This window comes from Phaenicophaeus curvirostris, chromosome 1 (genome assembly GCF_032191515.1).
Source record: "Phaenicophaeus curvirostris isolate KB17595 chromosome 1, BPBGC_Pcur_1.0, whole genome shotgun sequence".
In the NCBI taxonomy this organism is placed as follows: Eukaryota; Metazoa; Chordata; class Aves; order Cuculiformes; family Cuculidae; genus Phaenicophaeus; species Phaenicophaeus curvirostris.
The window spans coordinates 105,065,681-105,079,123 of record NC_091392.1 but is presented as its reverse complement, the minus strand read 5'-3'; the positions used below and the strand labels follow the sequence as shown (position 1 = coordinate 105,079,123).

At 38.6% G+C, this 13,443-nt stretch overlaps 1 protein-coding gene across 2 annotated transcripts; it reads right to left on the bottom strand.

The window, feature by feature from the left end:
• Nucleotides 1-5,249: 5,249 nt before the first annotated feature.
• On the bottom strand, nt 5,250-13,335 carry RBM11 (RNA binding motif protein 11). Of its 2 annotated transcripts, XM_069870247.1 has the most exons (6): nt 13,207-13,323; nt 12,316-12,441; nt 9,001-9,163; nt 8,273-8,351; nt 7,446-7,539; nt 5,250-6,696 (listed from the first exon to the last, which is right to left on the bottom strand). In XM_069870247.1, exons 2-6 carry the CDS (start codon nt 12,379-12,381, stop codon nt 6,367-6,369), a joined length of 732 nt encoding a protein of 243 aa, XP_069726348.1. In that variant the 5' UTR covers nt 12,382-12,441; nt 13,207-13,323; the 3' UTR covers nt 5,250-6,366. The 2 variants fall into 2 exon arrangements, with proteins under 2 accessions (XP_069726348.1, XP_069726356.1); XM_069870255.1 differs by lacking the exon at nt 12,316-12,441 and having other exon boundaries at nt 13,207-13,335.
• Nucleotides 13,336-13,443: the final 108 nt, after the last annotated feature.

Below are 13,443 nucleotides of genomic sequence, written 5' to 3'. Positions count from 1 at the left end.
GGCTGGAAGCAGGCTGAGGGAAGTGGTACCTGAGAAGATACTGCCTGTGAGATTTTTGAATGCTGTGGGGGAGGAAGCTAAAGCAGAGCTTGAGCTCCATGCTTCTGTCTGTGAAAAGTAAAACCAGAGTAATGGTGCCCTTCTGAGCCCTCACCCTCTCTTTAGACTCTCCCCTGATCCCCTGGCTGTCCCACCTTTCTTTTCCCTAAGGTAAGCAAGCTAGCTGTAAAAAGAGACTAAGCAGTAGCTCCTCAAAGAGATGAACCGTTGGATCCCTTGTATTGTCTCCAACCAAGTGACAGTAACCTGTGCAGCCAGAAGGCCCTTTGAGAACAGCCACAAGCTGGGGTTTTCCACACTTGCCTTTCTTTTGACCTAGCACCTTCTTGGGAATCTCAGCAGTTAGCAGCCCACACAGGGCAGAGCCTTCCACAGGTGACAGTTGTCTATGAGTAGCCCCCCAGGACAAGGCTGGAATCTGATTCCCAAGTGCCCTGGAGGCAGAGAATTGCTGTTTGGAGGAGAAAGCACAGGAAAGGCATGTAATGAAGAAAGAACATTTTACTGTGAGTGCATAATGAGATTTTCATCACTGTGCAGTCACAAAGTGAGATGAACTTATGCTTGTGCTCATTTTTAAGCTATTACAAGTAAACCTTAGGAAAAGACACGGTTTTGATCTTACAATATGCTAACCATAAACATAATCAAATCAGGATGAGTATCTGCTCACAGTGGTCCCCTTCCTTACAAAAAGCTGAGTTGTGTACAAGCTATGCTAGAGTGCATTCGTAAGTTTTTCAAATTAAATTATTAAACATTTTCCAAAAACACTTTCAACACATTATGTTAAAAAATTCCATCTTTAAAATTTTATCATTATCAGCTGAAATATTACTCATAAAACTTCATTTTTTTAAAATAAATTACTTCCTGTATTTACAATCTAACAAAAAAACCCCATAACCCATATTAGTTGTGGCATTACGTATATTCCATGTAGCATTTCACTTAGTAGCTTGACTTGTTGATCTGAATATTTCATTTGGCTTTTCTGTGTAAGAGGGAACAACGTTTCCATAGAGTAAAAAAAAGTTAGAAAGTAAAATACGCAGTATATTGTAGGCAATAAATACCTTTTATCCAATTTAACCTTGCTGAAAAACACACTAGTACTGCAGTTATACCATTTTCAGATATACATGTAGTAAAAAAAAATAGAACACATGCAGTACCTCTATGGGAATTCCTGTAATCTTAGGACAATGTGCAAAATTTGACTGAGCAGCTTAGCCTGAATTATAAAAGTGAAGAGGGCCATAATCCTACAAAATCCCTTATTTAATGGAATTAACTTGTGTAATATGCAAAAAACATGGCTGTGGCTTAAATTAAGTCATACAGTAATTTTTACAAATACAAAGGTATTGTTTCAGTATAATGAAAATTTAGGTATCCAGTCTAAATACTAGTTTAGTTATCAAACATACAGCTTTCTTATTGCATTTATGCTTCCCCCCTCAAAGAAAAACTGCTGTGGCTTGGCATTGTTTAGTTGGTTTAGGTTCAATTTAGATGTACAAATAGTATTCTTATACACGCATAACCTGCCCCCACCTTCATTCATGTATTATGACAACCTAAACTCTCCTTCCTATGCTTATTTAAATATCTCACCTTCAGTCTTTTTACTTTGGCTATGCCCCTGTTCATGGTCTCATGTAACAACACACCTTGATACACAACATGAGAGAATGAATTCCTTTATTTAACTGATTTGCAATTTACAAGTAAAATCTTGTGTACTTGTTTAGAAAATACCTGAGGAGTCTATGTGAAAAGATAAGTTTGACCCTCTTGAGGAAAGATACTGTGTTTTCAATTAACAAATACATTCATTTATTTCAGATTTGGATTTTTTTTTTTGGCTTTCTTAGTGCCATGTTCATAACAAAGTAAACTAAAGGTGCCATACTGAGAAAACAGCTTCATCTCATATGCTACATATTAACAGTGTAGTAAAAGTTATTAATATTTGGCAGGTCAGACAGCTACTTTTATTGCTACAATATTACCACCTGCATTTCTTGTAGCTAATAATCCTGCCACCTCAGCATATCTTATTAAAGCTGGGATAAGTTAGATACATTTCCACAGCAGTTACCCATCTTTTAAACATCTGAAAAGCAAAGAATCTACTGGGTAGTCAACTCAGCAGAAGATTTCACTAAAATCAGGGCAGGGAATGAGGGAGATGAGGGGTGAAATTTCAAACTTCAAAAGAAACAATGTGGCATCAATAACGCCTCCTCCTTGTCACCTTCTTCCTGGTGGGACTCCCGTAGGAGGCGGCCAACGCTCCCAAGCGGGGCTGATGCTTGCGTGTGTCTAACTGAGCAGCATCTCTGTTGGCTGCGAGGGGAGAGGTGATGGAGGTGCTGCCTAAACCTCAGCCTCCTCTGCTGTTTGCACCCACTGAGGCAGGTCCAGTGCTCCCAGTTCCTCCACCCCAGCCGTGCCGTGCAGCCTGGTACCCCCATGGACTAAGGGAAGTTTTGTGGTGAAATGCACTTTTGTGCCCCAGAATGCGACCTGCAGCTGCCGAAGGCATGGTCTGCATATGCCTCTCATCTTGTCTGTTTTATGTGTGCGCAGCAGTCAAGTAACAGTAACAATACCAAAAATGCTGGCAAATCAACTCTCTAAGACTCATTTTGGAGTTTTAGAAAGCAAGCACTCTTTATCTTGCCTGGGCAACACAAGCGAGTTATCTCAACCAATGGTGTGCAGCGAGACAAGGGCTGGGACAGAATGGATTTTGCATTTAGATGCATATGGATAAATTCTCCCAGAAATCCTATACATCTTCTATTACTTTCCAAGGACTAATTTTAATATTATTATGAACTTCACAAGTCAAACCTCTTGCTAATTTGGAGCTCTGGCTCCAGCTTTCTGCTTGACCTTGCATTTGAGACAGAGAAAGGCTGCAGAGATGGTTACAGAAGAAGAGACATCTTTTCAGCACAGGTCAGACTGAACAGAAGATGTTATCATCTCCAAAGAATGAACAGTGTCTGGAAAACTCTGTCTGAAAGAAAACATGCTATCAGAGGGACATTCTGTCTTTCAAAACCCACAATTACTTAGGTGGAACCCAACTCCACCCCAGCCCAAATAAAAAATACTCCGTTTTTTTTGTGGAGACTGGGATGAAAGTGGGTAAGAAGAAGTATTTCTTAGGAAGAACTGTATTGATATTTTATCAGCCGTATGCAATATGATCCACCTTGACATTCTTTTTGTAGAGTATAATTGCATAGAACAGATTTTCTTGTCTATCCATTGGGGAAAGCTGATAAGGACACATTTGCATAGACCTGACTAAGTTGCTCTTGCTGTAGGCTAACTCTGGTTTGGGCATCCATCTGTTTTCTCTTTTGTCTGATGAACTTCATTTCAAACTTAAGCTAATGTTAAACATTATTCCTCTACTTAATTATATTTAAATTTATTTAACATGGGGAACAAGTTTAAAGAAATCCAGTGTATTTTACTTGTTAGCTTTTACATTACTGTAGCAACTTTTGTGATCAGTGATTTACTGGTATACTGTCAGCAGCATCTTCAAACAGAAGAGATTATATCTACAAAGCTTAACCCTGAAGTTACTGGTGGGGAAAGAAAATAACAAAAAAAATAGAGGCAAGTGTTGTGTGGAAGGGTAGAGGGAAAAAGCGAAAGGGATTGGGCAGACTTAACAAATTTCTTAAAACATAATACCTTATTTAAAGCACAAACCATTGTTATGTAAATTCTTTCTAGATGTGAGAATTAATTGATAAGTTTTGCTGCAGCTGGTTTGTATGTTTAATTATCTTGTCATATAAATCTGTCTTGTAAGATGCAGCTGTTTTAAGTCAAGAGATAACCTGTCTTAGGGCTGTGAGAATTTATTACTATGCTTAGTTGTCTTGTAAGATGCAGCTGTTGTAGGTCAGGAGATGACCTGAAGGGAGTCTCCAGACATGGTTGGATTATCAAAAAAAAGAACATTCTTTGAAAATTTACATGGTTCTTTGTCTAACATTAGTATATATACATCCACTGCTTTTGTAAGATGTTATGCCTTTTTTTTTACAAGGGCATCTGATTCAGTGCTGAATTGTAAAATAAAAATATTGTTGTCTTTGTTTCAAAGACTTTCTCCTTTTCAATATTTTATCAGTGAATAAGTGTTTCTCACACAGAGAAAGCTGAATTCAGTTGCCAATAACATTTTGAGAGTACCATACTGTGGCCTTATAGGAATGTCTCTTAGGCTCAAGAAGTAATCCCTTTGGGAAGTTAAAGCAGTGTCTTGAGAAATTAACTTTTTTTAACTTATCAGATAAAATAGACATTGTTGCAAGCTAAACATTCTTCCATTTTTTAAACATATTTGAGCTTGGAAAACCCATCACATTTGAACTAGTAAACTTTGATATTCTTTCTCAATACCAGTGTAAGGACAAAAAGTATTCCTTTCAAACAACCCAACATTATAAACAAGAAAACAGCGGCAAGGCTCCCCAGTGGAAAAAGATCTAGGATTGCTGGTCAACAGCTGGCTGAATATGAGCCATCAGTGTGCACAGGTGGCCAAAAAGGCCAACAGCATCCTGACTTCTTTCAAAAATGATGTAGCGAGCAGGAGCAGGAAGGCGATTGTGCCTCTATGCTTGGCAGTAGCAAGGCCACGCCTTGAATACTGTGTTTAGTTTTGGGCCACTCAGTACAGGAAAGACACTGAGGTCCTGGAGCATATCCAGAGTGTAATGAAGCTGGTGAAGGGTCTGGAGCACAAGTCTTATGAGGAGTGGCTGAGGGAACTGGAACTGTTTAGCCTGGAGGAAGTTGAAGAGAGACGTCATTGCCCTGTACAACTACCTGAAGGGAAGTTGTAGCCAGGTGGGTGCTGGTGCCTTTACCCAAATAACAAGAGATAGGACCAGAGGAAATGGCCTCAAGTTGTGCCAGGAGACGTTAAGATAGGACATTAGAAAAAATTTCCTTTACCATAAGAGTGGTCACACATTGAAACAAGCTGCCTAGAGAAGTAGTGGAGTCTCCCTTCCTGGAGGCATTAAAAAAAAGTTTAGATGTGGCACTTGGAGAAATGGTTTAGCAGGCATGGTGGTGTTGGGCTGATGATTGGACTGGATGATCTTAAGAGTTATTTTCCAACCTTAATGATTCCATGAAAACCAAAATATTTTTTCATCAGGTTCAATTTGAAGCCTACACCTAGTCTGAACCGAAGACCTAACTTTAACCAATATTAAATAGCTGAAAATTAAGTGTTTTGCTGTCTCATATAAGAAGACTTTTAGAGTGTTTCACCTGTACTTGGTATTGTATAGGACAATACCTCTGTATCTGTCTACAAGCCATTGGTGGCAGTTGTGAAAGACAGAAAATAGGTCACTTGACTACTATGATTCATCTCGATATCAGATAATTTATTCTTTCTCAGTTAAACAAAGGAAAAAAACTTCTCTTAAGAGGAAGTACTAACTCCACTGACTCATGCTTTTGTGTTATCAGTTAGATGAAATATTCAGTAAATTTTTCATCCATTTATTACAATAAACATTTAGATTCTCAAAAAGCAAACCAAACACTAGAGAGCAACTTTAGAGAAAGATGCATGTATATGCATATAGTTCTAGTCAGTACATACTGCAGCCACAAAGTAGACACATTTATTTGAGTACTGATACGTATGTAAGTCCTTTAATTAGTGCAAACGCCTGGATTTTCTCTCAATTGTACTACTGGAAGAAACCAGTTCCAATAACTATACAAGGTGATTCTAACTGAAAGTGACAACAGAGCTAAATTGGAAAAATGTTATAGATGTTGATACTTCAGTGACAAACACATCTCTGATGAGAAACTTAGAATTTCTAGCTCACATCTTCTTCAACGGCTCCAGAAAATTCTTACAACATTCGCAAAAATACATTCCATAAGTGATGGAAGTGATACATATGCTTCATGAATGCCTGAAATTATGTATTTTCATAGTTCCTATAACAGCAAACTCTCAGCTTTCCATGATCCTTGGGGGTGAACCAACTAATTTTTTTTCCTTTATCAGGAAAACTTTATCTTCCTAAATGTTACTTATACCTTAAATGGTACCTTCTTCTTTAAAGAGGTTGAGATTAAAGTATCATTATATTTTATGCATAAGAAATTTCAAAAATAATATGAATATTGCACATTCCTTTTATAATAAAGTGCAAAGATGAAAGATTGAATCTCTCTCAAATGAAAATACCAAATACAATAAAAAAAAAGGATGAATCCAGTTACAGAGTATTAGTGTGTTTTTTTCTTGGCTTTGCGCTTGTATTTTTGGTCACGCTCTCTTTGTCTCATTTTGTCATCCTCAATACTAGAGTCACTGTCACAGCTTTGCTGTTCTCTCTTTCTTTTAGAGGTGCTTTCATCCACATGGTGCACTTCACAGTCACTTGAATGTGGTACAGCCAGTTCAAAAGAACTCTGTGCAGACTTAAAATTTGCAACTTGATTTGGATAGAGAGGAAAGGATAAATTTGAAGGCAGTGGCGGAGTCATCTGATAGTAAGGAAACTGTTGACCCACTGGACTCTGTACTGTATACTGCTGAGCTAAAAAATGGTTCATCTAAAGAAATAGAAACTCAAGTTAACACGGTAAAGAGGAAGCTACAAAGAGTTTAATTTTGCATGCGTTACGGCTTTTAGAATGAAAATACTGATAAATTATTAAACAACATAACAGCATTTGAGAATAAATCTTACATATATTTTATTAACTAGTATAGTTCAAAAAAGTAGACAATCTTTCATGGCTAAGTTAGAAAAGAGATGTAGTTAGATTTAAAATTAAAGTGACAGTTACTCTTAGTGTAAGGTGATCAAATATGGCATTCCTTTCATAAAGTCATTACTCTAATCTGGGCAGTAGTGATCTGTTGGAGGAGTTCTAGGTTTTTATGACATTTCAAACTTTTGCTGGGCATTTCTGAATTGAGTAGAAGAGCCAACAGGTTCCCTGACTGAATCAGCTGTGTATGAAGACACTATTGCTGCATGGTTGTAATTCTACCACATGAGCTTGTCTCACCAAGGGGATTTGATGTGGAACACACTACACAAAAAGAGCTCTGTCTGCACACTGATGTTTTTAACATCTCTTTAAGACATTCCTGCAGTAAGAAAGTAGTTCAATGTGGTATATCCCCCGTTATTTAGTATCCTTAAGTGCTAAAATAAACAGACCTAATATAGTCAAAGTTAACAGCCTAAACCACATCTTGTGGCATTAAATAAACACTGTTGTTTGCAGAAATACGGAACACTTTCAACCTCACAAAAAAACTCCCAAACTTTTAACTTTTAATAGAAACTCACCATCTTTTGAAAGCCTGAATATTCATGAGGTAAACTATTGTTCATTGGAAAAGGAGTAAGAGGAAATGGAGGATTTCCATAAGCCTCTTGACACCTAGGAAAAACAAGCAAACATACAAAGACTAGACATCCAGCAGATGAATGGTTGCTTACCAGAGTGCTGAGCTCTTGGGCTATAATGAGCATATCCAGGAGGAGAACTGAGATATTAACAACTGGACTTCCATAAAGAAACTGATAAAATGGAAAGGCTTAATTAATGATTAATCCTCACACATACTTAAATACAGCTGCAAAAGAGTTCTGGATTTCACCATGGAAATCTAGCTTCCACGGAGTTCTGTCACATTGCTAGATAAAAATGTTGAAATACTGAAATATACTGAATATGGGGTATTCCGGGTTCCATTGTAACAGGTTTATACCTGTGCATTCACATACACACGACAGCTGCTTGTCCATATACAAACAAAACCCGCAGATTTAACATAGAAGGGTTTAAAAAGACTTTTTCCTTCCAACAACTGCAAACATTGTTAGTACAAATGCCATATTTCAATAACTTCTCATGGTCCTGCACCTTGCAGAAACAAATAAAAATTGGAAAATTAAAGCTAACTGAACCTTTGGCAGGCTCAAGAACCTAATTAATTAATGATAAAATTAACTACAGCACATTGCAAGTCATCAGCAAGGATGCAACCAAAGGATGCAACAGCTGTTTTAATGAAAAGCCTGAAGATTATTCTACCACATCAACTAATTGTCTTAAGAAGCCTTTTCACAAATTATAATCATACAGTTCATTCACAAATGATCTTTGTTACCTATATGCAGGTGAATATAAGTCAGTGTAGTTGTCAAAACCATGTGTAGGGCTGTTTAGTTCTGATGAGTGAGAACTCCCTGCAAATAAGACAAGAGCATAATGACTATTCAGTTATGACAATTAACATGACAAAAACACAGAATGTGTTCTGTGTCACCTGTAAGGACATGAGTCCTTAATGTTTGGGTGTCAAACACTGCCTGATCATTAGTTTTCCAGAATGCTTCTTTTCATAAATGTAAATTGAAAAGTGTGGCAGACTTGGCTACATTCTTCAATCTACAGTCCCTTCCACTTAAAAAGAACAGCTCTTATAAATCTGTAGCTTTAGTATAAAAACTATCAAACAGCTTGAAAGTTACTGCACTTACTGAATCAACTTCTCCTGCCAGACTGCAAGTTAAAGTCACACCTCAATTTCTAAATGTAATCTGGCATGAAAACCTGTGTTGCCACGTTGTCCATAGAGTGTATTCTGAGCTGACTTGGAAGATGTGCTGTTCTGAACCAAGCTATTGTATTCTCTTAGTAAACAAAAAAATGCAGAGACTGAATCCTTCCCTATGCAAAACACAGAAGTTGTTTTTGTTTCTTAAAAAAAAAAATAACTGTAATTTGTTCCAATTATAAATCACAACCTTTGTAAAAGACTGTAGGATTCAAAAATAGCTGTTAACAAAATAAAACAATTTACAAAAATTTAACCATTTGGACTACTAAACGTACCAAACCGATATTGCACTTTAATTGGTCTTCCATACAAACGGATTCCATTCAGCAAAGCTATCGCATAAGGCACTGATTCTTTGTGCTTAAAACAGACAAATCCAAAAGACTTAGGTTTTCCTTCTTTGTCCTTACGAATTGTCACTTTGGTTAACGGTCCAGCCTGAAAGAAATCTGTATTACTTTCTCACAGAAATTAACAGAGATCAATAATTCATTCTGTTTTGAATATTTCATAATGATATATATTTTGTCATGGTCAGAAATGAAGTAAGTTTCTCAGTGTAAGAATCTCTACTTAATTTTGCAACTCTCCAGATTCCCCAAGCTCAAATTCCGAGCCTTCTACAAACAAAAAACAGCACCACAAACATTAAAAGGGAATCAAGCACCCATGGATGATGTTTAGTCTTTAATAATCAGATTTTTTATTATTTCTAGAGTATAATTATGTTTGCTACTGCAAGAGTAATTTACTGTCTCTACAGCATGTCATCTTATGCATATACAGCTGCTAGCACAATTATTAGAGGTTTTTTGCACAGCTAACATAACTAAGCAAATTTATGTAAAAGTGACTTACTCCACTAATATGCTTCTGTCTTCCTCTTGGTTAAATTCCTAAAATGGGCAGCATCGACACTGCCGGAAAGCAATCCTGAGCAGAGAATAGTACTTCTAGAACCACCACAAAACAGGGTTTTCTGTAATGTCTAACCCTCATCACAACTGCACGGCAAGGAATCAAGAGACTGTTTGTCCTCCATCCCCTCAGCAACCCCTGCCCCCCAAAAAACCCAAACCAAAAAACCCCAGAAGTATCATATACTTTAGCTGAAATGTCTTCATTGAAAAGTTCCATTTCTGCCTACACATACCATTTTAATCCTTGCATAGTACTTTTAGAACCAAATTAAAGCAGTGATATTCTAAAAAAAAATGGCTCCATTTTTGAAGAAACTGTTGTTTTCATACTAGATAACATAATGAATTTTCTCTACACAAAATGGAATCAGTATATTAGTCACCAAATTAACAGTTTCTCATCAAAACAAACTATGCGTCTGTGTGGCTGACTTAGCAGAGCGAAAAGAAGTGGCCAACAGGAGTCTCTTGCCACAGCTCAGGAGAGCTAGGGAAGCAACAACTTAAATCCAGGAGGATATAACATCCAGATGAGCAACGAAGTGAACGTAAGTTACAAAAAAAACCTACCAGTAAAAAAAAAAAATTAAAAAATAACTGAAATGTGTAAATTACTGTGGTAGATGGAGAATTCATTGTTCTGAATCAAAAAAAATCACCCTCATTGGTGGAGTTGGCTTCCGCTACTACTACTGCTGCTACAATCTGTACTTTTCAGTAAAAGTCGCTCAGAAGTCACCTATACATTCAGGCAAACACAAGTTAACTTGTAACAGCTCTACAGATATTAAACTGCATAAACCGTTAACATTCAAAATAAACACACAGCATATGCTCAGATGAAGAAACGAAGTCACAGAAATATATCTACTTTATTATTCCGTGTTTTCAATGATTACTATGAAACAAGAAATCTGCAATGTGTCTGCTGTGAGCGTTTAGAGTAATGATGCAGAGCTGTCCCCCTTATTATAACCTCCATGTTGTCAGACCGAAGATATTAAGGATTGGCACCTGTGACAATAATGTCCAATTGCTGCATGCATTTGCCAGCAATGTATCAACTGATTTTCCATTAAATAAGATGTTTTTGCTGAAAAATGAAACACCATCACCTCCCACTCCTAAGGAAAGTAGATGAGTAATACAGACAAACACAAAAGATCAAAAATAATGTACCGTTTTTATTATTGGTTAGAAGAGTGACTAGGCTATACAGCAAGGGAAACTACCTAGGTTGTCCTGTGCAGGGAATCTTCCAAGGTTGATCTCGCCTTTCCAAATATCTTGAAGTTTGATAGTTTTTTTTGTTTCTTGGGGATTTTTTTGTTTGTTGTGTTTGTTTGTTTTTAAAGAAGGAATTTCAGTAAGACTCAACATATTTATTTTTGCTTGCATTATCTCCTTGAGGCATTTTTATTGTTGTTCTGCATTATACCACAGTCTTATTGAAAAAAAAAGTTACATATATCCCATCTTCTGATTATTATTTGCCTAACAAGGAGGATATGGTTCTTCAAGAACTAGAAGCAATACACTTGAGACCTTTGCAGATCAGTCTTTTAAGTATGTGGTCTTCCTGTTCATAAATAAAAATATTAATAGTTTAGAAGTAGTAATAGATACTTGATACTAATTTGATGGGGGGAAAGCTATAGGTTAGGAGTGCACCTTTAAGACTATGGCATAGCAGCAATATTGAGCTGTGTACTTTCCAAGAAAGGACAATACTGCAATGAGGTACATATGCTTTGCAGCGAAAGGCAGAGAAACATGAGTGTGAACAAGATTAAGAGAAGGAAAAAGATAAGCGAGTGTTATTGGGATGATTAATACACCCAGGTAAAAGTCAGCAGTTGGATAACTGCTGCAGATCATGCAGAAGTCAAACAAAACTGCATTCTGAGAGCACCTCCTTATTTTTTATCACTTTTGTACTAGAATTCATACAGTATTACTCATGTCCCCTGGTAAGGCAAGCGTTCTTAACCTAATATTTACAGTTAAACAGCAGACTACTGTTCAGTACTGGAAAAAGGTAGGAATACTGCATAAAAAAATAAAGAGGGGGAAAAAAAGCTCCAAACAACTGTTTCTTTGCAGATTTTAAGGAAAGGCTGAAAACTGAGAGTTAGGAAGAGATGGAAAGAGCTAAAACCCCAAAGGGCTGGAATATACCAAAGAGAAAAACAGGCCTTTCAGTGCAATTGGAGTGGCATGCTGAGGTCTTGCCTAGTTAACAAGACACATATCAGATTGATATTTATTGTAATAAAGCTGGTCAGTAGAAATTGTTCTGATTAGCATCTGAAATAGGAAGAGAACAGATGATTCTGCCCACCTCTATTTTCACATTCTTTATTTTGCAAACTCACCAGAAAGAAGCAAGGTTCATTCTGAAGACTGGGCAAAATCGGTGGATTGATAGAAGCAAGTTTATCATGATGCTGTCAGCTAAAGTGTCCAGTCAGAGTCTGGGACCTTTTAGGTTGACAGATCCTGACTGGATCCAGCCAGGAAGAAAAAAACCAAAACCATAAAACACACAGCCATAAACAAATTCAGGAAATGCCCACATTCAGCAACTACTGTCAATCCATCTTGAAATTTGATGCTTGCATTTGTGATATAATGCTCTCTCCTCTCCATATTGCCCTCCCTTCTCCTTACTACCTTCAGATTATTAAGCTTGGCTTTGCCAGTGATGTTGTCAAAGGAGAGCAAAACTGAAGTCATATCACTGTCTTAATATTTTCTGTGTTTGCCATTTTCTTTCTTCCTTGGCATACCTTATTTCTAAAGAAACAGAACTAAGCTTAGGTTTGAAATAGGTCCAGCTACTGTGCATTTTCCCATGACATCTCTGAAGGTCCACTGATAGTTTTTAATATCTTCTCAAGCACTTTAAAATAAAGGTCATTTATAGATGGAAGTTCAGAGCCCCACCTGCAGATCATTCCTCACACATGCAGTTAATACTTTCAGCCTTGCTCAGTGAATTTTTGTATTTTGCACTGATTTTTCTGAATGAAATGATAGAACAAAAAAGTCTTGATTTTCCCTTGGGGGATTTTAAAAACATCTTTAAAGATGGCTGAGGGGAGACCCTGTCACTGTCCACAACCAACTGAGAGGAGGTTGTAGCGAGGTGGGAGTTGGTCTCTTCACCCAAGTGATAGGATAAAATGGAACAGCCTCAAGTCGTTCCGGGAGAGGTTCAGATTGGACATTAGGAAAAATTTCTTCACTAAAAGGGTTCTCGGGCACCGGCAGAGGCTGCCCGGGGAGGTGGTGGAGCCCCCAGTCCCGGAGGCGTTTAGAGGACGGGTAGGTGAGCCGGGGGTTGCGGCTCAGCGGCGGGCTGGATGATCTCAAAGGTCTTTTCCAACCTAGCGCTTCCACGATCCTCTTCGACTCCCTCACTAACTCGGGGCCCACCTGCGGCCCCAAACTCGCACAGCAGACAGACCCCAGGAAGGGGCGAGCAGGCGGGGCACCCGCCCCCCAGCGCTGACCGGCCCCGCTCCCCAGCCCCGAGACCCGGCCCCGCCCGCCCTCCACCTGCAGGAACAGCTCGTAGAGGATCTCCTCCCGCACACGGCCCTCCAGGTTCCCCACGAAGAGCGTCCTGTCCGCCTCCTCGCCCCGCCCCGCCGAGGACATGGCCGGGCCCCGCCGAGACACCGCCGGCAGCGGCCGTAAAGCGCCGCCGGTATCCTAGCAACGCGGGGGGGGGCGGGGAAGGAGGGAGGGGAGGAGGGAGGGGAGGAGGGAGGGGAGGAGGGAGGGGAGGAGGGA